This window comes from Aptenodytes patagonicus, chromosome 5 (assembly GCF_965638725.1).
Source record: "Aptenodytes patagonicus chromosome 5, bAptPat1.pri.cur, whole genome shotgun sequence".
Taxonomy (NCBI): Eukaryota; Metazoa; Chordata; class Aves; order Sphenisciformes; family Spheniscidae; genus Aptenodytes; species Aptenodytes patagonicus.
The window spans coordinates 26977511-27004992 of NC_134953.1; the positions used below are offsets into that span (position 1 = coordinate 26977511).

At 38.1% G+C, this 27482-nt stretch overlaps 1 protein-coding gene across 1 annotated transcript; it reads left to right on the plus strand.

The window, feature by feature from the left end:
* Positions 1 to 157: 157 nt before the first annotated feature.
* Positions 158 to 27474, plus strand: SEC23IP (SEC23 interacting protein). Its single transcript, XM_076339128.1, has 19 exons — positions 158 to 317; positions 4095 to 4624; positions 5981 to 6176; positions 6719 to 6912; positions 7236 to 7325; positions 8669 to 8789; positions 9119 to 9208; positions 9868 to 10009; positions 11413 to 11621; positions 12306 to 12424; positions 13041 to 13211; positions 13574 to 13669; positions 13846 to 14052; positions 14706 to 14861; positions 15630 to 15732; positions 17117 to 17302; positions 18222 to 18384; positions 21487 to 21587; positions 24924 to 27474. The coding sequence occupies exons 1-18, from the start codon at positions 173 to 175 to the stop codon at positions 21566 to 21568; spliced, it is 3000 nt and encodes a 999-aa protein (XP_076195243.1). The 5' UTR covers positions 158 to 172; the 3' UTR covers positions 21569 to 21587; positions 24924 to 27474.
* The last annotated feature ends 8 nt before the right edge of the window (positions 27475 to 27482 follow it).

Consider the following 27482-nt stretch of genomic DNA (forward strand, 5'->3'; position numbering starts at 1 on the left):
CTCCTCTTCCTGCGCAATGGCGGCGCTACTAGGGCTGGGTCCGCCTTCTCCTCCTCAGCCGTACGCGGAGAGGCCGTCAGGGCGCGCCGCCGCCATCTTTGAAGCGGGCAAAGCGGTGAGGGCGGAAAGGGCCGGGCTGCCGCGGGGGAAGGGACGTGGCCGGAGTGCAGCCATGGCGGCGGGGAAGCCTGGGGGTACCGGTGGCGGCACCAACCTGCTCTTCTCTTCCTCCGCTACCGAGTTCAACTTCACCGTGCCCTTCATCCCGGTCAGCCAGGCTCCGGCTATACCGCCGGGCCCCGCTCTCCTGGCAGCCGGTATGGAGGGCGGCCGGGGGCTGCTGAGGGGCCGCTGTGAGGGAAGCGGGAGGGCGCGGAGGGCTTGCGCGGGAGCCCCGCGGGGCAGGGCCGGGGGAGCCGGGGCCTGCCAAGGGGTGCTGCGGGCCTGGTCGGCCTCTGGGCCCGCTGCGTGTCGGTTAGACCCTAATCTCTCCGTAGAGCTCTCTGATCTGGTTGTCGCTGCCAGCTGTCGGGCGTTAAAGCTTCAGGAAAGACAAGCTGCTTGAGATGTATATGTTCCGCTTCCTTGCGTGTGCTTAATACTTGGTGTTTAGTTCCGTGTCTAGGGAGAGGGGATGATTATCGTTTTCAGTTCATTGATTAGCGGATTTGTTTCGGCAATTAGAAGTTGTCAGTACTTCCGTTCAGGGGTGTACTTCGTGTTTTCACTTTTTTTAAGCTCCTCTTCCATGTTATCTTCTATTTTCCCCGAGTGAAAATAGCATGTTAAGCAGGCACCTTGAATTTCCTTGTTAATTTAACCGTGGTTTTAATATCCTTTCCTTCTAAAGCCTCAACAGTGTTCCAAACACATGCACGTGCAACTTAAAATCTGATGTTCAAACAGTTTCAGATAAAGGAATGGATTTTTCTGGAAATGTGTTCAGTCTGAGATTAAAGCCCTAAACAGTAGAAATGCATCTAGAAATCAGATATTTTAAATTTTACTGCATTGGTACATGTTGACTCCAAAATCCAAGACTTGATTTCAATGTTGATGTATCTTAGCTAAAATAAGTATTAATATAGCTGGAAATCAGTGGAGCACATCTCTGTAGATTTAATAAAATGTTTGCCAAGTATGGCTTTGAAACATTTTTTTAGATCGACTACATTTTTTTGGGTGGGAGGGATAAAAGCATTAGAATATTATTCCTACTTACCTGAGGTATCTAGGTAGCTGATATATTTACTACTTCCATTGTGCAATCCTTATAGTGTTTACTTCTTGCAAATATACATTGTTTTTCATTTTTTAAAAAAAGTAATTTTTAAGTGCTAGTCTGGCCAGTAGCTTTGCACAGATGACTATCATGTGGCAATTGCCTGAAGACTTTGAAGCTAGCCAGGGAGAAAATCTGATGTGATTTCATTGATGTGATGAATCATATACTCTCCATGTCACTTAAAATTTAATCGGATGAAGATTCATAGTTTTGCAGCTGGAGTGAATTTCAGTGCCAGAGGTTGTGCCACATTCCATGTCTGTCCAAGTAAGGCCCCCCCAGCCCCCAATTAAATGTTCTACTTCTGTGGTCCATTGCACTCACCATTTGTCCAGCCAGGTGTCATAGGGATCTGGCTGTGTAGAGCAGTTTGTATGTTGAATCATAGTTTGAAGCAGAAAGGAACAAGCTCTTGAGTTTGAAGTTTAAATTGTGTAAAATGTAAAAAAGAATTGATCTCAGGAATTGCTTGACATCTGGTAGCCAACGTTAGGAAGCTCTGTGCAGTCATAAATTTGTTGTATCTCCAAGAGTGAGTAATAAGTGTTTTGTGCTTTGCAGGCTGATGATAGAAGATACATTCTCTGGCTCAGGTGTGGGTGAAGGAACCAATAAACTTACTGTAGACAGAGAGGAGTGTTCCCAATGAGGAAGTGGACTAATGTTACTTGTGCTTGTCAGGTGACAATCTGTGAATGACAAGGTACCACCTTATATAGGGAGGGATATACAGGAGGTTGTCACACAGTCACTGTTGAAGAAAGACTGTTTTGTATATGGGAAGAATACTGCCCTTGTATGTCAAAACTGTGCACTCATAGGAAATTTTTAAATTTGTATGAAGTGCTTCTTTTTCTGCCAGTCTGGGCTTATGTTCCAACATAGTTTTTGCAAAATTAGAAAAAGGCCAAGTAGAAAGTAATGCACTGTGTTGGAAAACTTTGTGTGTGTGTGTATATATATATGATGATCTTAGAGGTCTTTTCCAACCTTTATGATTCTATGTATAATTTTTGTTTTGGCAGAACTTTTGTCAACCTCATTTTGCAAGGAAAGATACAGTTAGACTAAATCTCTGAACCCTAGTTGAAATTGGAGAATAGTGTTTTGTGAACAGGCATTTGGTAAAGGCCTTGAAAACTCTTCAGCACATTGCTACATGTTTATCGTGATCTGACATGGTGAGATGAATTGCCTGCTCTGCTACCAGTTATTTTGGTAAGCAGGGAACTGACAGTGTGGTATGCAGTATGCTTCTCTCTATTCCACAATATTTATGAAATGTGAAAGGAAGAGGAATTTTATTGTTTAGAAGTTGGGACCTTTTATTTAGTATAAATGGCTGTTCTGCTTGTAGTTGGGAGATAATCCATAGGCCTGACTTCATAGTGGTCATTGCTTATAAATGGTTTTAGTATTCTTCACATGATGGTTCACATACATAGGTTTTGTTCATCAAAGTGGAATAAAAGCTATAGGTGAAAGTAACAGAAATTGATAAACGCAAGTGATGCTTGCCTCAAACTGACACTGTCTGAAAAGACTGCTAAATAAAAGATGGTTAAAATAGTCCTTTTTAGTCATGGCAGCTGCTTCTTTTATGATTAATTAATTAGAACAGCAGCTTCCTAGGGAGACTTCACTGTGGATTCCCCTGTGCTCCCTTGATACTCTATATTACAGTTATATTGGCTACAGATAAAGACATTTGTTATTGGCTGCTTGTAGCTGCAGAGATGTTTGGTCTCTCTCTTTGGCTGGGGACTGCGTAGCAGAGAAGCAATGATAGCTCTGTGGTTTCTTCCCCACAGCCTGGGGATTATTTGATGGCCAGAGCAGATGACAACACTCTTATGACTTCTGCAGATTGCATTGGCTGCTTGCAAGGTGCTCTTCCCTCAGCAGGCAGTGATGCTCAGACCATCCCAGGTTTAACTGAGTTTACTGCAAGACCTATGATAATGTCAAACCACTTTTCTCCCCACTTGTTCCTAGATCACTGCAAAGCAGAAAACTGTGATTGACCAGGACCTGGTTTATGTATTTTCTCCATGCAAAAGGGCAGTCATGGCCTTGCACCTTTTAAAGCCCTCTCCTGCAATTATGCAGAATGAGGACTTATTTTTCTAGCACCAGAGATTTAGCTCTTGTGCCAGAGTAGGATTTGTAGAGACAACCAGAGTAAGTCTTGCTCATCGAGTGACTTGGAGTGATGAGTTGTGGCCACCTTGCAAGTCAAATGGGAAACCTTGCGAGGGCACTGCTGAAGGAGCAGGTGAGAATGGATTGCTTAACCAATAGGTTTGGTCTCTTTGGGAATGTCCTTAAGCTCTACTTTTGAATTTGATCTTGGAATTCTAAAAACTAGAGCATAAAGTCCCATGCTTGGTAACAGTTTTCATGGTGAAAGGAAATTAACCAAGGTTGCTCTTGCATTTGGTAGGCATAAGGGAAATTGGAAGGGATTTTAGTGCCTTGGAAGCAGGGTTCTTTGCCAAGTTGGCTTGGGAAGGCCCTGACTTCAGTCATATTTTGGTCTCGTTTCAGATTTTTAATTTTTGTTGCTTTATCTGTGTACACTGAGTGACTTTTATGGTCCATTTTAAATGTTCTTGAAGACTTTGTATCTTTTGTTTCATTTTATGGTGTGTTTAATCATCAAGGATGTGTAAGCTTTGTAATACTTTTAGCTTTATGGGGGCCAACAGAGTTTTGGAAATAGCTGATAATGTTACAGAACATTTTGACTACATACACTAACTGGTTTGAACCTCTCACTATATCTTTAGTGATCTTTTTGTTTTTGCAGATGATTCTGCAGATGTTGGTGAAGAGGACAGCTTCTTGGGTCAGACTTCTGCAAGCCCCAACCCACCACAGACTTTCAACTATTTCTCTCAAGTCCCTAGTAGCAGTGATCCATTTGGAAGTATTGGGCAGCCACCCTTAACAACTGTTGCACCACCTGTTGGAGCACCAGGCTTCTCCAGGCCTCCAACTTCACTTCCACTTGTGTCTGGGTCACAGGATGGGCAAAATGCCTTTTCACCGCATATTCCCAAGTCACAGTCCTCTTACAGTGCACCACCTACTTCACAGGTGGGAATCACAGCTTACCAGACTCCTCAGCAGAGCTGTCCCCCGCCTGCAAATGCATCTACTCTTCCCCAAGGAACATCTCAGCAGGGGTATAACCCTTATCGGCACACCACCCTGAGCAGCAGAGCTAACCCATACCTTACTCCGCCACAGCTGCAACAGAGTCATGCACCTGCTCACCCACCATCCTCTGTACCACCTGTCCAGATGTATCAGACACCTCCAGGATCATTGACACAGGTATATGAATAATTCCTGATGTCCTGGTACCAGAACAAAACCATTTAAGTCACTTTCCTCTTTGAATTGCATATTTTACCTTCTGAAGATTTTTCTTTTCCCCCAAAAAACTCCCGAAAAAATCTTGAAGCGTTTCTGATAGCAAAATCTTTGCACTTGAACTAGCCTGGAACTGTTGCTTTAGGAAAACTTCCTGATCTTTGAAGTGAGTGTACCCTGAGGCTGTATCTGCATGAGCCTCTGGTGTCAGAAACAAAGCCAGGTTGTGAAGTTCTCTTGCTCTTTTCTGTCTGTTACTGAGTTTGCTGCCATTTCAGCTGTGCTGCTGCATTGTTTGTGCCTCTGCTGTAAATGAGGTCATTCAGCCATTTGCAAGATACAGGCTAAAAATCTCTTTTCAAGCTGGTTTTGCTGGTGAAGCCAGGTTGAGGATTTTGTGTGATGTGAAGCGTTAATCTCCATTCTTTTTTACCATCACAAAGACATTACTAAAATAATGTAAATGGATTAGTAATAACCTGACAAGTTTTCCTTGAAAACAACAAAAATTGTTTTTATTTTGCCTGAGCTATTGCTATATTGCTGCTATTGTGAATAAAGAATAGAAAGATTATATAATGACAAAAAACATAGCAAAGACAGTAGAACCTGAACAATCTGGGGTTTTAGATTAAAGAATTTCAGAACTTCTGATTGCTTGATTTTATATTTGTACAGTATATTCGTCATTGTTTTTTTTTTTTTTTAAATGTATCGACCAAAGCAGTTGTTACTGCTGACATCACTTGCTTTTAGTTGTACTAACTGGGATCTTTGTACAAATTTATTTTGTATGAGATCAGCTTTATGTAGGCTCTAGTCCCTTTCAAAATAGTTTTTTTTCTTGCGTCACTGAGGCTACATTAGAGTTTGAAATCTGCTGAGGGGGGCACTTGTTAAAATTGACAATCTTTATGCAAAAATGTAATTATGTATAAATGAATAATGAGAAGAATACGTTTTTGTTTACATGTCAAATTTGGTGGCCATAAGAAGTAAGCTCAGCCTGAGTTTTGAAAATTTAAGAGAATATTTTAAATCTTACTGGTTTTAGGTAGTCAAGATGATAGACCATAACAGTTTTTAACAGTATTTGTGGGAACGAAATTCACATCCTTTCTTAATTTAAAGAGGTGTAAGTTTTCAAAAACATGACAAAGTGGACAGCTTGTCTATAACATTTTTAGAATGAAAGATAATGTTCTTGGGGGGAAAAATGGTAGAAATAAAGGCTCAGAGTGTTCTCTATAGCAAAGTATAGATCAGTTCTGTAAAAACTATGTGAGATTGAGGTGATGAACCTGTATGTATTTTCAGTTTCCACAGTCTCAGTCACAGCTCCGAGCTCCCAGGCCTGCAGGTCCACTGGTCCAGGCACCTCCTGTTTTGCTGCAGAACCAATATGAGCCGGTTCAGCCTCACTGGTTCTACTGTAAGGAGGTGGAGGACAAGCAAATATGGATGCCATTCAGCATTCTGGATTCTGCAAAACTAGAGGAAATCTATAATTCTGGTCAGTTATGAAAATCTTAATTGTATCTTATTCAGAGATGAACAGAAGGAAGATACTAGAGTAATGCCACTCGCGTATGGAAGAGTGATATGGCAGTAATAAGTAATATTAATACATATCTCGAAAATGTATTTTGTGCCACAATTTATTCGCTTACGTTATCTGTTGCTTGATGCTGTCAGTGTTAAAATGTACATCCCTAGTGGATGTCGCATTTTCACATAGAACTCCTAGTTACCTGTGTCTTGGTTTGCCTTTTTGTTAAACTCTGTCAGCTCTGGAATAAGTATTCATATTTGGGAGTTGTTCAAAGCTCTTTTGGTTGTGTACAGAGCATATAGAAGTGTTTTAGGAGCTACGCAATGGTTGTCTGATATTACAAAGCGGAAACTATACATGGTTATACAAGGTTTGTATAACCATGATATAAATATCTGTCTTAATAGCTTAATATTCATCACAGGAGTGATTGGTGATGGGGTGAGAGAGAAAAGAGATTGTATGTGTTAATATTGTAACCAAGTGTGACTTTTGTGTCATAGTCCAGCCTGATCCTGAGAGTGTGGTTCTGAGCACTGATGGGGGACGCTATGATGTATACCTCTATGACAGAATGAGAAAAGCTGTTTACTGGGAAGAAGAGCCTTCTGAAGTGAGACGGTGCATGTGGTTTTATAAGGGAGACAAGGATAGCCGGTTTATTCCTTACACTGAGGATTTTAGTGATAAGCTAGAGGTTAGTATTACCTTTACATAAATTTCACGTTCTTTGTATTTATGACCTTAGAAATACTTCTTTGTGTTTCATTAAAATGATTTCCAGAACGCACTTTCTGGAATATAAGTAAGCAAATCCTGGAAAGGGGAGTGGCTAGAAGGCCACGTTGCTCATGCATAGGTCCTGCACCACTCTGACCTAAAATCAACTTGTGTAGTGCTTCACGTGACACTTTTGTATAAATAAAGTTACGTAAATTATAACCTTAATATTACAGATGCTGCACGAGGCCAAAAAATAGTTTGGCATACTGATTTTGTGTAACTTGTTTACTGTTTCAGGCAGAATATAAAAGGGCTGTAACTACAAATCAATGGCATCGGCGACTTGAATTCCCAAATGGGGAGACAATTGTTATGCATAATCCCAAGGTAATAGATTTTGGTGATTGGTTGTTCTCACAAAATTCATTAGGGGTGAATGAGCAGATGGGTGGAAGTGTAAATTGAATGCAGTCTTAGCCTTGCTTGAAGCGTATTTGTTGATTGGTTTGGATATGTGTGCGTTAAAGATGATAAAGTTTATAGAACACTGAATTCCTGCTTGCTTCGGCATGCTGTCACGTGATTAAAAGACAATGCTTTCTGAAACCTAGGAAGAATAAGGGTTTGCATGGTAAGTATTTCGACTATGCATAACTGGCAGCTAATGGGAGGCAATTTGGATTAGTTTAGCCTCAGACAGTCTGTATGAAATGGAAGGTAATTTAAACTAAGACCTTTCACATGGAGAAGAGCATTAATCTAACTATAAGGTAATTAGTTTGTGTATCTAAGCCATGAGAAGTCTTCCACTGCAACTATTTTTAGGCCATGACAAAGTATAGCAAATAAAGCTTTAGAAGTTATTCTAAATACTCTGCTAACACTCTCATGTGATTAAAACATGGACTTCAGCCTTATTGCCCAATGCTGTTAACTGTTCACTTTCTCAGATGCAGTAATTAATAAATAAATAAAATAAGCCAAGGGCCAGAAAGGATCACAGTTGCTCCTACTTTAAGCAGTTACTAATGCTGGTTAAGGAGTTCTGTCCAGTAAAAACCTAGAGAAGGAGCACTTAAATCACTTGGTGTCATAAATATGAGTTCAGACTATACCGAGTCAGGGTAAGTCTTATGCCATGCTACTGAATTCCCCACTTCCTAGGATTTCTGGGCTACTTTGAATGTTGTTGTCCTTCCCTGAAAAGCACTGCTCTCTTTTTTTTTTTCTTTTTCTTTTTCTCTTTTTTTTTTTTTTCTTTTCATTTCCCCTCATGATAGAGTAATTGTAAATAGGGGTAATGTTCAGTTTCCTCACATAAACAGTAATCTGCTAAGAAAGAGTGGATACTGGGGTCTAGGAAAGAGGAGCTTGAATAATGCTTGTTTGAGGAGCTAAAATTGTTAAGAATCACTGAGCAGGCCAGCTTCTTCAATTAGTGGTTACTTTTGTTTAAGTCATCTGGTTGCTTTTCAAGCTAATGAGAATTATCTGTGTTATTTCGGAATCTAATTTTAGTGAAGCTGTCGCTGCCACAAGGAATAGCCCTAGGGTTTTCTAAGGCTTTTTTTTTTTTATTTTTTATATGTGCTAAATAAAGAAAACAGTTGTCTCAGATGCAAGGTAAAGCAATCAAACAAAAAGTGTGTTAAACGATGCAATGCTTTCAGACTAACAATATGAATCATAAGTTTTTTTGTGTTTATAATTGGACAATGTATTTTTTTCAGGTCATAGTTCAGTTCCAACCTTCTGCCGCACCAGATGATGGGAGCACCACTCAAGATGGTCAGGCAAGACCGAGGGTGGTAAAACGTGGAATTGATGATGACCATGATGAAATTCCTGATGGTATGTGATTACTGTACGTGAGTCTGCAGCTTGAGCAGTCAGCTCAGTTTGGTTCTGGGCAAAAGTTGGACAATAGTGGGTGGAGTGGCAATGCACTGTTAGTGCCTGGAGTCTAAAGATTAAAGTTGGTCCTTCGTGTAAGCTGCTTGAAAGAGGTTATCTGGTTTTGGGTTTTTTTAATCAAAGGAGTCCTGTGGGCTGTGTTATATCCTGAACCATCTTATGTAATAGGCTTTATAAAGCAAGTATATCTTAACATTGCTTGACTCAAAACTTCACCACTGCAGTACATATTGGTACTCTGAATTTTTTATTTTCTTTTTCTACAGGAGAAATGTCCCAAATTGACCATCTAGTATTTATGGTTCATGGCATAGGTCCTGTATGCGACTTGAGATTTAGAAGCATTGTTGAATGTGGTAAGTTTTTGCTTGTTTAATGAGCAGTTGTATTAACTGTTTAAATGTGGGTCTCTGTATCTCATATTCAGGTAAGTATGTCTTTAAAAAAAAAAAGTCTCTAATGTTAAGAAGCTCAATTTCTGGTAGGACTTTTTCCTGATAATGTTCCAAAAGCAGAACCTGTGTTTTGTCAGACTTACAGCTTTAACTGTTTCTATTAGTCCTCAATATTAGACTTGCAGAGTGGTTTGGCTTTTGGGGTGTGTGGGGCGTGGGTTTTTTTTGGGGTGTGAGTATATGTGTTTGCTTTGTGTGGTTTGTGTGTGTGGTGGTGTTTGTGTGGGGTGGTTTTTTTTTGTTTGCTTTTTTTTTTTAAAAAAAAAATACACTCCAGCACAACTGAGTGAATTAAGAAGGCCATGTCTGGTCATGGAGTAAAAATGCATTCATTGTGAGATAAATAGAAGCTTGCTAGAAAATCCACTTTTAAAAAAAATATTTTTTCTTATGGTTAGAGGAGTAATACTTGCAAAGATTTTTGCACTTCGCAGTTTCCTTCATTTGTATTTTGACTATGTCTGAAATTGGAGAGTGGGGAAAAAAGAAAAGAATATTTGTAATTGTGTGTTACTTGAGTACTGCTACTATCAGATTTTCATTACTCCTCTTCTTTACAGTTGATGATTTTAGGACTGTTTCTCTGAAGTTGTTGCAGACTCACTTTAAGAAATCTTTAGAGGAACGTAAAGTAAGCAGGGTGGAATTCCTCCCAGTTCACTGGCATAGCTCTCTGCATGGAGATGCAACAGTTGTAGACAGGTGAGTATACTGTTCAATGTTGTGAACTTCATACAAGCTGCATCTTAACAGTTTTCGTAAAGTGGATAAAAAGAAAAGTTAATATGCTCTTTAGGCTAGATGAATAAATGTATGACTGGGTTACAAAAGAGAATCGCTAATTTTTTTAAATTAACATTTTGATGAGGAGTATAGGGAAAGCTGGAAAGGCATGTGGAATATTTTCTCTTGTTTATTTTCATGACACTGAGTGACAGGATATGTATATGCACACACATTTTTTCAATACTGCATTTTCATGAAAGTGGCTAATGCGTTGATACGTGGTGATGAGTGAGTGTGTAGAGATAGTGATCGTAAGTATGAGGTGGTGAGAATGGGGATGTATTGTCCAGCAACAGGTATGTGCAATTTAGAGTGGAGAGTTTTCTCTCCTGTACCTTCCTGCAGTCTCATTGAGTCTGACCCTAGGAGATGTCAGTGTCCTCTTTCTGAAGAAGGCATTGAGCCCTCTGTTCAGTCCTAGAGTAGTACCTGAATTATGATTAGGCAGTTAAGCTGAGATTATTATTATTTTTTTTTTTTTTTAAACTAAGTATCTATATTTGGGTAGGAGAGTTACAGCATTTTAAAGTCTATTTTAAAATCAGTTCTTGGTGCCTATCCCTTTGCTGTCGCTTGACATTTCAAGCTGTTTTCTCTTGCTCAAAGATGGGGAAGTAGAAATTGCAAGGGTAGCAACCTGTACCACTTAGAGCGCACGCTGGTGTTCTCCAGACTGTTCTAGCTCAGTCAAGTTATACTGCTTTCCTAGAGTCTTAAGTCTTTTATTCTCATTTGAACGCTGCCTTATCATGAGGAATGAAGATCCTCATTCTTCACTGATGAAGAATTGATCAGAAGAGGCACTGATTGCCTGTTAATCAAACCAGGCAATGCTAACTAACTAAGGCAGTCTCAGTTCTCTAGCAATTCCATTGCAGCTGTCTTAACTCCAAGCAGGCAGATGGTGATGCCAAGCTTTTTCTCCAAAAAGAGAGCATTATGTTGCCTGTTACTTCAGTTTCACCTTCAGTTTTTATATGCAAGTTCTTTTTGTCTTCCGCTTCTACCAATCTGCTCACAAAACTTCCCTGTTAATATGAGAGCAGTGTTGGAACAGCGAAGAGATTATTTCAGACATCCCTTCAGCCTGGAGAGAAAAAAGGGAGCCGTATCTTTCTCAATTATGTACAATCAGCAGATAGCACTAATGTATGAACCTGCAAGGCCAGAAGGCTATATGGGTTTTTTTTTAATGTCTGTAGAGACCATATCTGTAGTATTTACACTGCAGTTCTACTACCTGTCATTTCAAAAGTTAACAAGTTCTTATCAGCATTTCTGTAAAGGCATTCATGCTTCTAATGATTTTGTGTTACTAGGAACATAAAAAAAATCACTTTGCCAAGCATTGGACGCCTGCGCCACTTCACCAATGAAACACTCCTTGACATACTGTTCTACAACAGCCCCACCTACTGTCAGACGATTGTGGATAAAGTGGGGATGGAAATGAATCGTTTGTATGCTCTTTTCATGAGTCGCAACCCAGACTTCAAAGGAGGAGTCTCTGTGGCTGGGCACAGTTTAGGTAATTATCTAAGGAATTGATTTGGGATAAAACCAGCATTTCTACACTAAGGGAAATGGAACCTTCATTAAGCATAAGGCTAAAATTACTTGATAGGCATGGCTGTCTTTCAGAATACTGCTGACTAAAAGTCAAACAGCTCTCAATAGCTAAGTTTATAAAGCTTTGAGAGAAGGTTAGTACTTCATGGATGCATGCATTTCCCCCTTTGCCCCCCCACCCCCTTAGTTTCCTTCATGAAGACTTAGTGTCTAATTTGTGTTTAAAAGTTGACAGGTTATCTGGTGTCTTGTTAGGTGGGTAACTTCTGTGTCTCAGAACCCCCACTTACTAAAAGATAATTTTTTGGAGCATAGAGTAAGTGTTACAAAGACATATGACATACTGGTTGGGGCTGGTACTTTTCCTCCAGTTTGGCAAGCAGTCTAAGATGGTTAAGGAAAGACAGTTTAATCATGGCAACTATATAAAGCTATTTCACATGAATGGGGGGAAAAAAAAAGGTTTGCTCTTTGCTGAGAATGATTGTGTTCAAGTTAATATGTGGGTATTTTAGTTTTAATTCAACCATCTTTTTTGATCAATCTATACGTTGCTATTACTATTGCATATAAATCTTGCTTAGGATTTAGGGACAAGAAAATAGGACATTTTTCCCAAGGCAACTTTAATTCCTGCTTCCAGGTTCCTTAATTCTATTTGACATATTGTCTAACCAGAAGGACTTGGCTTCATCAGTAAATACTGGACCGTTCTCTGGTGTTAATGGGACTGTAAAAGACGTGGCTGTTCATGATAAACAGGTAACTTGCATGCTAGTCTTTCCAGGCAAATAGATCTGATACTTTCAGCAACTTTTTCTTAAGTTTTCAGAATTTATTAGCTGAAACACAGTTGTGGGTTCTGATAGTACATTTTAACATGTTAATGGAAATGTGCAGTTTTGTAAATATTGTCAATTCTCAGGACAAGCTATCTGCATCTCTCTCAAATTCCAAGTAGGCCAGTAAAGGGATTTGATCATGAACATCAGCTTTGACCCTTGTGGACACGTAACTTGGTCTTAACAGTATCTGAATGGTGGGAGAGATGCGTAAGAGGGAAAGAATCTATCTGTGTTCAGGCTAGAAACAGTGACCAGTTGTTTGATGATTAAAAGGAAATATTTTTGAGTGTCGGAAAGCTCAAGAAACCTTTTGCCTCTCTTAGTAATTTTTAAATATGTATTTTGCTGATCTATTATTAGTGGAAAAACTGTATCCTGCTTTACTAAAAATGGGCATAAATTTACAAAGCTTACATAATAATGTTTTTAAGAGAAAGTAATTAAACTTGTATTTACTTGGTGCATATTGGCTTTTCACTGTTAGATGATGTGATTCTGTTTCTGTGCTGGTTTTTTTTTGTTTTGTTTTTAAGGTGACTGAAGATACCAGTTCCTTGGGCTCCTCAATTACTACTTCTGGTGATGACTTTTGTGAGCCTGAAGTAGATGATGATGTTCCTACTTTGCAGAAGACTCTGGAAATGCTTAGTTTGTCGGAGTATGCAAGCACATTTGAAAAGGAGCGAATTGACATGGAGTCTCTGGTAAAATAATGTTCATTTGACTTATAAGGATTGCCAGGGTATGGAGGCTTATGTTTGGGTTTTTTGTGTTTTGTTTTGTTTTTTTAAATGAGTTTAGTGTACCATGAGGCGTGAAAGCATTGCAAAGGGGTAAGATAATTAATGTCTGACATGAAGACTAAACGTTATGTGAATTTTTTTTCTTGAGGTTTTTTTTCCCAATTATTTTGGGGCACTTTGTATCATGTCTCTTTAATTTTTTCCTTATTTCTGTAGCCTCATAAAATGTCTTATCTAATTCATAAGTCATTGTGAATAAGAAATGATATATGTTACTAGAAAAGTTATGAAGTATGCTTTGATGTGTGTGGTTTTTTTTTTAGCTGATGTGTACAGTCGATGACCTGAAGGAAATGGGGATACCTCTTGGACCAAGAAAGAAAATAGCTAATTTTGTAAAAGATAGAGCAGCCAAGCAGGTAAGTACATTTTTCAGGAATGAAATAAGAAGTTGTTAAACAAATGTAACTGACTTCCTTGCTGTGGAGTAACTTCTATTCTTTAGCACACTTGTTAACATCATGGATATATTAAAGGAATTTTGTCAACTGTGAAATGAACTTTTTTTTCCTGGTTTTGAAACTTGTCTCAAAAGGAACAAAAGAAAGCAGTAGCAGAAAAGAAAGCAGTGCTGGCTGCCACACTCCAAACTCAAGAAGATGCCCAGAAAGCAAAAGAGACGGTTAGTTCTGTCTCCCCTTCAGAGTCTGGTCAGCTGCACTCAAAGAGGAAGCTTCCAGTTGGTGCATCCGTTTCTTCTGTGAACATTGACTATGAGTATTTTGAAGTTGGAACTGGCCAGGTGAGACTACATAGATTGAAATGATTCATTTGGAACAATACTGTCCTTTTGCTTGGTTTTGTTTTTTTTAATGTTGATGACTTTGTGCTACTTCCCTTGATTGTTGCACAAAAGTTATGTTTATGTAGAACTTTACCGTTTGGCGGGAGGGAGGGCTGGGAGAGTGGGTTAGATTACTGAAAAGCAAAACTTACTATAACAAGGATGTCACTACAGTCCCTTTTTTCTTTCAGCAGTGAGTGAGCTGTAAACATGGTGTGTTCCAGAAGCAGAACTATGTGAATGACATAATATTGAATGGTTCTGTGGCGTTACATTTAACATGGTAGCCCAAATTGATCCATTTATGCTGTTGTATTTAAGTTTTACCTCAAACTTAACTTAAAAAACAAAACTTGAAGACTTCCTGTTTTAAATCTATTTTTTTATTTTTTGTACTTTTGAACTTTTTTTTAAGAAAAACATTTCAATATTATAGTATTAAAATGTACTAGTACTATAGTATTAGTATGGAAGAGGGCAATGCAGCTGAAGCTGAAGTACTGTGAGCATGTGGTTGATTTAATACACAACTTGTTTTTCCTTCCTAGTTAAGCATTATATTAACTAGCTGGCAGTTCTGAGAGATTATGTATCTGATTTCTGTCTGGTAGGTTTCTGTGGTTTACAGTGCCTTGGACTTTGAACCAGATATTTTCTTTGCTCTTGGTTCTCCTATTGGTGTGTTCCTTACTGTGAGAGGCGTGGAGAAGATTGATGAAAACTACAGGCTTCCTACTTGCAAGGGATTCTTCAATATCTATCATCCCGTGAGTAAGCAGTACTTTCGAGATTTGATTTTAGTTGATGCAGATGACAACAATGCAGAATACTAAGTTTTAGCCTCTGAGCATTACACCTCCTGTTCCCCTACACACATTTCCCAATACGCCCTTTTTAAAAAAAATGACCCAAGTGAAATATATATTCCAAATATTTGTGGTCTTTTACTGCAAAAGTGAAGTAGAGCTGGCTATAGGTTCCATACCTAGCATTCTAGGCATGGGTTAGCTTGATAATATTTTCCCTGTTCATTTTCAGAGCTTAAAGAACTTTTTTTTTTTTCTTTTTTCATTAATTTCAAGCCACTCTTGTGGATTTTTATAAAGTGTTTGTATTTGTGCCATTTACAGGACTTTTCTGAGTTTCCAGTTTAGATTCTGGGAAATTTAGAAATCCTTAGAGGTTTTGCAGTGCATACATTTGTCCTCTTCTGTCCCATCTCGCTTAACAATTAAACAGTGACATGTTGGTAGAGAACATCAGAGTGCAAGGAAGTTTTGCTGCTCTTTCACTGTTGTGTTTCCTCTCTTAGAATCTCTGTCTGTAGGAGAGCAAGACCTAATTAGTTAATGAACCTGCTTAATCTTATGATTAAACTAAATGGCCATGAACTGAGTTTCTGTAAACTGAAGTAGAACAGCATTAAAAAATAGTTCTCTATTAATCATAAATAGGGATTTTTTTTTTTTCACTGAAATGTGACAATTAGAATAATTTCTAAGATAACTAAATGTCGATGTGTTGTTTCTTAACAGCTTGATCCAGTAGCTTACAGGTTAGAACCAATGATCATTGAAGACATGGATTTAAAACCAGTTCTTATTCCACATCATAAAGGCAGAAAAAGACTTCATTTGGGTAAAAAGAAAACTTATTTCATATATGGATCTCATTCCTAATTTACTCATTTGATGCATTAGAATATTGTAAAATTTCAAGAGACTAATCAGTGTTGCTGGATATCTAACTCCATGTTTTTCATAAATGTCAGAGGGGATTCCTCCCAGCCCCGTAAGTTGGGCATTCACAACTGCATTCAAATGTAGTAATTGTAATTCCTCCAGATTTGAGCTTCTAATTAACAAAGTTCCTTTTCAAAATTGCTGTACCTCACTTGTTCACCTTAATTTCTAAGATCATGTGAAACAGAAACTAAATTTGCTGGTTTCTTTTACCTTATCCCTAATGACCACCATGAAGTGTTTAACCAGTGTCTGTTCAGTATTGGAAACATTGAGGAAAAAGGTGGTTCCATAGCCGTTGGTGGGCAGGGACTGGATTTTGTTGCTCACGAGTACACATCAGATCAAGGTGCTATACTTAAATTTTGCATACCTAATAAGGAAAGTCAGTTTTGCTGTACAGTTGACAACATTACTGTTGTACAAGTTCACAAAGCCCTCCTGAAAGCCTGTCTTCAGGCACTTGGATGGAGAAATTCTGCAGCATTCATACTTTAGAATGGTACGTTAGAATGAGTTTGCTTTCCTAGACTAGACGAGGTACTTGTTAAGGAATGTTTTAGGTTACAACTCTCAAAAAGTGTGTATAGTGAAGGAGAAAAATATGGTCTGTTGCTCTTTACTGGTTTTTCTTTGATGTAGTTGAATGTTCCATGGAATAGTCATGACCCCTGAGGTAGCAGACCCATGTGGTTCTCATCAGTTACTGTGAAGAGCTCTCCTTCATTCAGAGTTTCCCACCAGTATTGAATGGCAGCTTGGTTACTGGTGACACAATTACTGACCTGTAGCAGAATTACAGGCTAGAGTTGTCTGGGAGCGCTTCTCCAGATTTTCACTACTACTGCAAGAGACATTGGTAGCTCTTCTGGTCTCTTCTGCTGTGCTGGAGTTTGAAACTAGCCTCTCTATAATAATTTTCCTTTAGTGTAGGATGTTAGGGGTGAATGTGGGTGATGGTGGTGTTGAGGGATTGGCTGGTGTAACTATTTTTGTGGACCCTTCTGGACTTGGAGGCTGTTGGACTGTTTCCTGTGCTAGTAGGTGTTAATTCATTGACCCATACAATGAAAAATTAATTGTGTATTAATTACATTTCACCTAATCTTTTTAAATGGAATATAGAAGCAGGAAACATGTTCATGACATAGCAGGCCTGTTTCTCCTAATACTTGGGATGTTTTTTGAACAGGGTTTAATCATTCCAGTCTTAGTTTATAATTTTAAATCCTTCTACTATGGTGAGTGAGTGATTGATTGATTGATTGATTGATTTTTAGAGTTGAAAGACTCTCTCTCTCGTATGGGATCTGACCTGAAACAGGGTTTTATTAGCTCTTTGAAGAGCGCATGGCAGACCCTCAATGAATTTGCACGTGCTCATACATCTTCAACTCAGCTACAAGCGGAACTGGAGAAAGTAGCTAACCAAATTAAAGAGGAAGAAGAAAAGCAAGTGGTAGAAGGTATGTGGACACATTGTTGGTTTTTCTTATAACTTATTGATCTCATTAGTAGAAACTTGAGCATCCTAGTAACTGTTTGCTATTGATTTTCCTGACCCTATTAAGGAGGCCTCTGTGCATTTGGGGTATTAATGTTAAGTGTAGGATCTATTGCTGCATTTTTTTGTCTTTTAGGAACGGAAAAGTTAACTTTTATTGAAGGATATTTTAGGCTTGTGTTTGTATAACCTTTCAACTTTCTGTTAGAAGGGCAGGTTTCTAAATCAGTTGCGTTTTCTTTCTTCTCAGGGCAAATGAGTACAAATAAATATTTATTTGTGAGACTTATTCTCTTCAGTAGTGTTCTGCTGAGTTTTTGGGATAAGCTAAGAAGCATTTAAGTATGTGCTTTAACAGAAAAAAATGCTGCTGAGGAAAATAAACTTAAGTCAGATATAAATATTACCCCTAATGATACCAAGGGCAGGCTTCCCACTTGTGAATTATCTGTTGATGTTTAGTAATGCTGGCTCTGTGTATACTTACAAAGACAAAACATTCCTCCTAGTTTAAATTGAGGACAGTGATTGACTCTATGCAAGGGGGATGTAAAAATACATTATTTCAGGTTATTTGCTTGTGGAATGACTGGATCTGTCTATGTATAAACAGTGGGGTTTGTTTTTAAAATTGCTCAGCTACTACTTTATGTGAGCTATTCTTCAAACAAACTCTGTTTAAACTGTTATGAAAGAAATAAGCCTATAGTTCCAGTAACCTTTCTGAATTATGCAGTGGCGTGCTAGTCAGTTGAGGCTGTTGTTATTGTCTTATTGCAAGCACTTGGAAATTGTAGCAGGGAAAATGGGTGATATTTCTTGATTATACTCAAGCAAGCTTTGCTTGAAAATAGTTTAAATCTTAAACTCTTTAATTTTAGCTGAAAAGATCACAGAAAGTCCAGACCCTCCAAAAGATGAAGATTTTTTAGTGAAGGTTGGAATGCTAAATGGAGGACGTCGTATTGATTATGTTCTACAAGAAAAACCAATAGAAAGCTTCAATGAATACCTTTTTGCTTTACAGAGTCATTTGTGCTACTGGTAAGAAGAAATATTTGTGATTCTGTAAATACTGCTTTTCTGATATAACTGTGTGTCTTTAAATGTTGGTAATGATATGCCTACCATTTATCTTGCTCCTATTGTCTGTTACTTACCTGTGACCAGTATGATAATAGCTAGAATCATGTTTCCTGTCTTGAGCATTTTATAATGAAAAGTCAGGTGATTTCTGTCAAAAATCATGCCCTAGTGTTTCACTTCAAGTACGTTTTGACAAAAATAACTGGGTTTATATACACAGGTCTATTTTTCAGGCGACTGCTGATTTGAGAAGTTAAACATTGCAAAAGGACCAACCAATTATAAAGCTACCAGAATAGGAGTTGTTCTAGTGGTCGATGTGTATGCATATGACTTAGGACACCTGAGTTTTCTGGGTCTTTGTAATCTTTGAAATGTTTGGAAAAGATGACTGTCGAGTTGGATACGACGTCCTCATCACTTAATTCTGAAATGGCCTCTTGTTTGGAAAGATATTGCCTTCCCACACAGGCGTAACTCTTGTTATACTCTGGATGCTCAAGTGTTATGTAATTGAGACGATTCAAGTATTAAGGAAAACGGTATATATGACTGTCCATGAATGTCAGTCTCAAGGTGTCACACCTAGATGTCACTATTAGCTAATCTCATTTCAAAATAAAATTCTGTGTTAGCACAAAGTAAACCTGTTGTCCTGTTTGCAATAAAGACATTGCATACTGGTCTCTTGAACTTTGACACCTTTAGCTACAATCGTTTTCAGAACAAAGAGAGCTCCAGGAGCATTTTGACAACTAGTTTTTCAAATAAAACTGTTCATGAAGGAATTGTATTAGACTACAATATGTAGTAAAACTTTATTACCTCTTCATGTTGGAATGAAATTGCTGGGTATTGATGCTCTGCTATCAAAGATTAACAAATAAAAGGAAGAAAAAAGGCACAGTGGATCTTCCTGTAAATTTGGATGGTTATGATTTACCACTTGTGTACAGTGGTTGCTCGTATACGGAACAATTTATAGAACAAGAAGCAGAGTTTGGTGTCATCATGGAGTCAGAGCTGCAGTACGCCATTGCCTTATCTGGATTTGGATTTACTTTTTTTTTTTTTAAGTGCTTACATGTTTCCAATGGAGAAAGATATATTTCCATTTATAGGAATAGCGGTAACTATTGACCTATTGTATTTGCCCTTATGAGTTGGCTCTGGTTTTTTGGTATGTCATTGTATGCATTTTATTACTGTCATAAAATTAAGCACACATGAAAATACACAAGATGTGGAATGATAGAGCAAAGGATGTGTAAACTGTATTTGGCAACACAACAGCACACCTTTATATGTAAAAGACAAGCTGGGATGTCAGTTGCTGAGCTGTGCAAAATGCTCTTCCGGGGGGGGGAGTGACTGTTTTTGTCTTCCAGTAAGCAAAATACTAGTCTCTTGTTCTGAGTTAGCAGGTGCTGGACAAGCGGCGCTCTACACTATTTTTGAAGGTTTTGATTTTCAATAGCTAATAATTTTTAGAAGCAGGCATTTTTCCAGAGATTAAAATACGGAATTGAAAGCATTACCCGAAGGATCATATTAAAGTCAATATCACTTGTATTGTTAAAGATCAGTAGCTGCTGGAGAAGGGATTATGAAGGCTGCAGTGCTGATGTGTTCCAGCACTGTTGAGCATTGTGCTCTTGCAGGGCTCCCTGAGCAATTGGTGACCCAGTGGTGGCAGTGCCGTTTCGTGGGTACAGTTGAAGGAACGGGGAGCTCTTTTCCACAAGGCGGCAGCCGATCATTGCCAGGTTTTTAAAAACTTGCTACCCATAGCTTTTTTTGTCATTCAAGTAAGGAAGATAAGCACAATGGTTAATGACCCAAATATGAGGGGGTTGGGGTTTTTTTTGTTTTGTTTTTGGTTTTGGTTTTTTTTGGAGGGGGGTGGTGGGGAAAGCCTAAAATGAAATGATCTGTATGTTAGAGAGAACAGAGCTTCCATGTTGATCCTTCTGCTTGCTTGTTTGCTTGTTCGTTTAATAGTGGAGACCGTCAAGAAACGTGGTTAATACCTCTATGCTCAATTGTGGAAAATATCTGTAGTCCCTTAGCTTGCACATTTAAATCTGTCCTGGTGCTCTGTAAATGATGTTCCTCACATTTGGACGATCACAGTTCTGACCATCTAAATCTCTTTTACTGTCTCCCTGTGTCATTTCTTTTAAAAAGCACAGGAAGCTACCCTATCTAACAACCCCTGCAGCTTTGGAACTTTGTTAAAATTTGCCTGTTTAACTTTGTTATTTTTTACAGTGGTTGTTACTCTTTTATATTGGTATTGTTTATGTGTGTTTAAATAACACTTTATAGGCAAATAAGACAATTACATCTGTCTTTAAATTGAGATAGCCTGAAGCTTTAATTTTGAAAAGGGGAGGGAAAACACCGACTTGGAAACATGGCTCTTGAATTATATTAATCTTTAAATTATTTGAGAACTTCCTTACTTTTTAGTGGTAAGGAAGAGAGGAAGACTATGGATATTTAATATAGTCTATTTACAAGGAAGTGCCAGCCAGTTAGGAGAGAAGAATTACAATATTGTTGATAGAACAGGCAAGGCCAAGTTTTGACAATGGGCTGATAGATGCAGTGGAGCAAGTAGAGGAAGGAAAGCCTTGACAAGTAGAATGTATTCTTGGTGGAATACATTCAGGAGCCCATCGCAGACAAAAAGTGATAGACTATTTGAGGAGATTTAAGCTAAATGAGTAACATCAAAGAAGTGGATAGAGAAGGGGATTTCAAGTTGCAGCCATAGTAAGTTAGGGAGGACAAAGTGGGGGAAAAATGCAGTAGAAAAAGGTAAATGCATAGGCTAGGTCTGATAGCAGAAATAATCCAAAACTGATGAAGAATTGTAGCTCAAAAGAAGTTGGTAGTGGTAAGGCCATGTTCCTGAAAGATAAGGACTAGGGCAATAGGTTGTGCAAACTTTTTAGAGAGCTGGAGTGGGATGAAGTGTGGCTTACAAGAATTAGAACATGGACCATACCAAAATAACACTTTTTTTTTGTTTGTTTGTTTTTAAATTCTTCATAGGGGGTCTGAAGACACTGCCTTGCTGTTTCTCAAAGAAATATACAGGACTATGAATATCAATCCTGAGCAGTCACAGCATTGATGTATAGAAACATGAATTTGTAAGTTCTAGTATAACTTATGTACTCATATTCAATTCAGCTGCAACTTAGATGTCTTTACCTTCCCTTTTTCCTCTGAAGTTTAAATTATGAAGCAGGCAGCCACAAAGTGTCATTTTGATTGCAAAAACAATTTCTAGACTTAAATGCAGGGGAAGTCTTCAAGTTCTTCCCCCGCTTCATTCCCAAAAGATGTCTGATGTTAGAGTTTTTGGTATGGGATAATAATTGCCAGTACAAATATGTTAAAAAATACAATCTCTCTTTATCGTGTTTCAGTTGTTCAGTGAATGTTCAAGTGTAGGAAAACTTGGTGTTATTGGATATGATGCAACTTCATTTACAGTGCAGTAGGTTAAATAACACCAACAGTGTTCCAGTGTTGTAATGTGCGTATTGTAGTATTGGTTGACCAACTGTGCACATGTATGCCAGGGAAGAAGTTGCTTCTCTCCTAAGAAGGTGTTAAACATTGATAGTAATAAATTACTGAATGAGACATCTATATATGCTAGTATTTTATTATCTTTGTATAGCTTAAGAATTTCAGTAGAACAAGTGGAACAATATAGCATGGAAGTTGGTTCACTTTGAAAAGAAATTAAATACACAATATAATTGAGTATCTTAGACCTGAAATATACTTGCAGGTATTTTTATTTTAAGATGTGTGTGTCCTAACTGAGGATCTGTATTGCACCAGTTTGCATCACTGGATGTTGTAGAAAAGGCTATATTCTCTTTTGAGAGGCAAGGAGGAAGAAATATGCACCTTGCCTTTTTGGAATCATACAGCAAGATAGTTTCTGACGTATTTCTCCAATTTTCGGAAGAACTGATAATGTCAAGGTACATAAATACCTAGTATGAAAAGAAATACTTGACATTTCAGAGGAATATTCTAGATATCTTTAACTACTACCATGCAGTTTTAGTAGTCTTTTGTAACAGAATGCTTCTGATGGTCAGTTGATAGCATCTTTTTAAAAAATGAAATGTCATAGCTGATCAAATGCATTTTTTAAAGCATGGCCAAATAATAGGAAGAAGGCACTGTTTGGCTGCACAGATCTGACAGTGGTGTATCAGTTATCACAATGGCTTATGCAGAGTCTCAAGTCATAGTTGCAGATTTTTTTCTCTGCTTTTATTTCTTTATGACCACTTAGGGTGAGATCAAATGAAGCTTATTGCTACAGAAATAATTCTTAGTCTCATTGAGGGGGATGGGATGTGACAGTTTATCACCACAAAGCTAAGAGTGGGTTTGTTGCTTAGCTTCAGCAGATGCTGGGATAATTGTATTTTTCATTGAGAACTGCACAGTCGGAGGATGGTTTGGCAGGGGGTCATGCAACAAAGCACAGTCGAGGAAGTCTGTGTGATTGTAATACCATTAGGAATTGCTCAGAACTTCTCTCAGCACTTGCTTTGAGACTAACAGTATTTGAGACTAGGATTCAGATCCCAGAGGCTTAAATGGGAGGGCAGTTAGGGCCCACTGGGATGCACTTAATGACAAGTGGTATCTTGGGAAAGCTGCACACTACAAGACCAGGATCTCTTTTCCATGAGAGAGAAGAAATGTCTCTACATACACTGTGTAAAATATTATTGCATAAGTCTTGCAGTAGGGGAAAGAAGAATTCTCCCCCAGCGTTAGACAGTAGTCAGGTAGGGTTGGCATGTGGGTTTTTTCTTTTACTTTTTTTTCTTTTCTTTTAAGAGCTTCAAATGTGAAGGGTGGCAGTGTGAAGGTAATGGATTATCCCGCTGTGCCTATGACAGCAACATCCATTTACCTATCTAAAAGTAGATTATCTGAAGAAACAGCCTCTCTATTTGTGGGCTGCTCAAGGGAAAGAGTAAATGGCAAAGGTGGCTCTGGGATCCCTCTTCATACTTTTCATGTTAATTGATTTGAATGCTGAGACCTGACCACTTCCCTGTTTTGATGTGCAGAGCTACCTCTTGCTGTCCAGTTTAATTTCATGGTGTCTGCTGTCAGCAGAGGGAAATAGACAGGATCTACTAGCCTGCTTGCCTCTTCTCAGGGATGTTGATCTTTATGGTGCTGTTGGCCAGTGCAGATCCCTTTAACTTCTTGGGGACTGTGGTAGTTTTGGAGCAGATAAAAATTTAGCAGAGGCAAGCTAAGGGAGGAGCTGGATGTTCGGTTTTATCTCTGGTCTGAATTAGCTGATTGTTTTCTTTTGGCAAGGTGGAGGGAGCTGGCCAAACGGTGTTCTTAAAAGCAGAAGAGGGACTAAGGTGGCCACTGTGCTTCATCATACAGAGGATGAATTTTGAAAGCAAAAAGGGGAGCATTGATGCACAGCATCTGCTGCATAGTACGTTTCTGTAGTGTTCTGTCTTGGGAGGTTTTTCTTGACATCTACTGGTAACTTACTCTTAACTAAGTCAGTCAGTAGCGTTAACTATCTTAGCTAAAATTACATATGAGAAGAATTCATTGCACTTAAAATTGACGAGTAGCGACCGATCTCTTTGCTTCTAATCACTGATAAAATAGTACAAATGGTATTAAAACCTCTCGAGTTCTACTTTTATTTTGTATGAGTGACTTGATTTAGCTCTTCTAGATCATCTTGAAGCTGTTCTTTGTGAAACAATAATGCAGGGTTTCATGTAAACAATGTAAAGAAGTGCTTGGGACAACTTTAACACATAAATTGGAAATTCCATTTCCTGTATCTATTTTGGTATCTTGGTTGAAAGGAAACTGAAAACACTAAGATGTTTTTAAATGACTCTTGCAAATGAGAATTTTGTCCTTTACTAAAGCATAGCCACCACTAGCATCTTACTCTTTTTATTAGATTCACAGGAGTATCTTTCACTGTGTTGGTTAGAAGATTTGTTTAAGTTACTATACACTCTATATATTATTCTTATTTTTACAGCTCTTTTTAGAGGGCCCTGGTGAGGGAGGAGAATGCACCAGCATATTAAAGCTCAGCTGTATAAACTACCACATCTTTATTTCCATCTCTATTTAGAGTAGGATAATTTCTTACCATAAGTTAAAGAATCTAGTAGCTAATTAAAATGTATAGTGAATGACATCCTATGCGAAGTTGTTGTGAGCTCTTTTTGTTTGTAATTGTAATTGCCAATTTGTGTCCACAAAAAGTATATTTCAGGAGCTTATTGTATTAAAAAATTGATAAAAAATGTGTATGGATTTTTAGATCTTTTTGAGTCCTCTTGAAATTGAATGTTGGCATATTTCGTTTTATTAGTACTACTGCAAGAATAGAAAACTTGATATATTTCATATTTCCCATATGTACATGTTCTGTTTTCTCTGCACAGCCATACCTGTTGCTCCGACAGACCTGGTGAAAAACACTTTGAAGAACATCTAGTATTTTCATAGTTACAGATGACAAGATAAGCATCAGACTTTTTTCCTGCCAGTCCAGAACTTGCTCAGATTCTACCTTCTTGTGTCACTTCAAGCAAACTTAAATTTTGAGATGATCAGCACTGTCATTCAAGAGATGGATGGAATGACACAATTTTGATCTTAAAAGCAGTTTAATTGTACAGTTGCCAAGTACAAAGTGATCGCTGAAGAAGTTTTTTTTTTGGCATGCAAATCATTACTTCTCTCCTTCATCTATCCTGTCTTAGCTGGCTGTCAAACATGCTTTGCCTATCAAGGCAGCATGTCCTTATTAAAAAGGACTTGTTGAGAAACAGCAGTAATCTGCTTTTGTTGACACGTTTCTTGGTCCACCTTTTAAAAATAAAATGTGAACTGTAGTTATAACCATCTTTAATACAGATTACACAAAACAATTCATATTTACTAAAAACTAGCAACCAGAATCATTTTCTTACTATTGTAAGTGTGATGGAAATTATTTTATAAAGACCTTTTTAAGCCTCTGTTAAGAGTTTTATTGTGGGGTTTTTTTAAGTAAAAATGAACCTTTGACTTTGAAACTGTTAGAAGTTTGTTACAGCTAGTTCAGTGTTCACATCTCCTGAAATGAAGAACAATTTAAAATAACAATTTGGTCTGGTAATTAAGGTAATTTTAGTGAAACTAGGCTGCAGTTGTGAGAACTAAAATACTTACCTTGACCTTGCAGTTTAATATCTCAAACCAGTTAATGTAAATAGAGGAATCTGAAGCTTATGGGTGCTAGATAATAATCTAGGTCCGGACCTGCAATCCAAACTCCATTTTCCTGTAATGAAGTTGAGATGAGTCGGGTAGTATGAAATCCTTTGAATTCATGTCTCTGAATACTGAGCTTCTGTAGCTTTCCTCTGGCTTCAACTTACATGCAAATTGTGGCTTTTCTTAATATTAGTGACTTAACCTTACTACTGACTATTTGCCTCTGTTAATTGCAGTAAATGAATTTTGAAATGCAGTATGTTTTTTTTTCCCCTGGTATATGTAAAATACACATTATTGTGTATATATTTTGGTTATTATAATTAAAAATACCTTACTTCCAGTGGGTCCTTACAGCAAGGTTTTGTATTTCATCACAGAAAACAGGTTGGAAGGGACCTCTGGAGAGGTTACTTAGTCCAGCTCCACTGCTCAAGGCAGGAGTGGTTTTGGGCCTTGTTCAAGGATGGAAATCCTTCACCTCTCTGGGCCCTATTCCAATGTTTGACTACTGTGATTGCAAATTTTTTTGTAATATACAATTGAATTTCCCAGGTGAAGCTTGTGTCTGTTGCCTCTTGTCCTTTCTCTGTGCATCTTCAAGAATAATGTCTCCATCTTCTCTTGTACTTTCATATTAGATAGTTGTGCACAACAAGATGATTTTTCCTGTTTGGCTTCTTGAGACTGAACACTTTCCTTGACATCTTCTTGCATGCCGTGTGCTGCGGCCCTGTAGTCTTCCTGGGACTTTCCACTGGACGTGCTTTAGTTTATCAAAGTCCATCTTGTTCTGGGAAGCAAGTTTGCCAAAGGAAACTTTTTATCCAAAACAAACGTATTTGTATCTTTGTAAATTAACCTCTGAAGACCAAGTTTTCTAAGCTTTACAATCTGCTTTGTTAGCTAGAATACAAATAATATATTTAAAAAAACCCCAAACAACAAAAAACCACAACCACTGGGCCTCATTTTCATCTTAAGTATCATAGAGTGGAAGGTTATACACTTATATTTATCAACTCTCTGCAACACCGAATAATCTGATGAATATGCTTAAATAGCTCTGATGGTGTCTTGTTCACTTTCTTCTTTTACTGTAAAGCTGATGGGCTGTGATACAGCCCCCTGGGAGGGAACGGCAGCACCAAGGAACAGTAAAATTTTACGGGTGTTTGAGAAGTGTTGTTGCATGGGGGGCCCTGGCTGGCAAGGAGCTTACTTTGCAGTGGAAGGATGCACAGGGGAGTATTGCAGGTGAATGAGGACCATCTGGAGCAGAGAAATTGTTTTGGGAATATAGCATTAAAATCAGTTCTAGTTACATAAAAAAAAAATTTGACTGCAACTGCAGTAACTAGCAATTCTTACATCTTAAAAGCAAACGGAAGTTCAGACATTAAGGAAGGAAAAATGACAGCATAACCAATAATTATATAAAACAAAGAAAAACTGTAAAACAAGTGGAGTTTAAAGAGTGAATTTATATCTGCTACAGATGTATGTATTAATTCCTCAGCAGAAATCCTCCTAGCATGCTGCAACAACTTATTGGGCAGACCATATACAGCACAGACTCTGATATATGCTGCTGTAGGTTTGTTGGGTTTTTATTTATTTTGACTTTTCTAAATAGGAGTAGTAGTTATTATAATCCATAATTAAATAGTCAATGCTAATTAAACTTTAAATTTTTGTATATGGATTACATAATTAAAAGTTTTCCCTGCCATATTTTCATG

What these genes read in the sequence shown, in the direction of transcription:
- SEC23IP (XM_076339128.1), top strand. Translation starts at nt 173, where the DNA reads ATGGCGGCGGGGAAGCCTGGGGGTACCGGTGGCGGCACCAACCTGCTC. An exon ending in CTCCAGGATCATTGACACAG is followed by an intron (nt 4,625 to 5,980) that starts GTATATGAATAA and finishes ATGTATTTTCAG; the next exon opens with TTTCCACAGTCTCAGTCACA. An exon ending in CCATGATGAAATTCCTGATG is followed by an intron (nt 8,790 to 9,118) that starts GTATGTGATTAC and finishes CTTTTTCTACAG; the next exon opens with GAGAAATGTCCCAAATTGAC.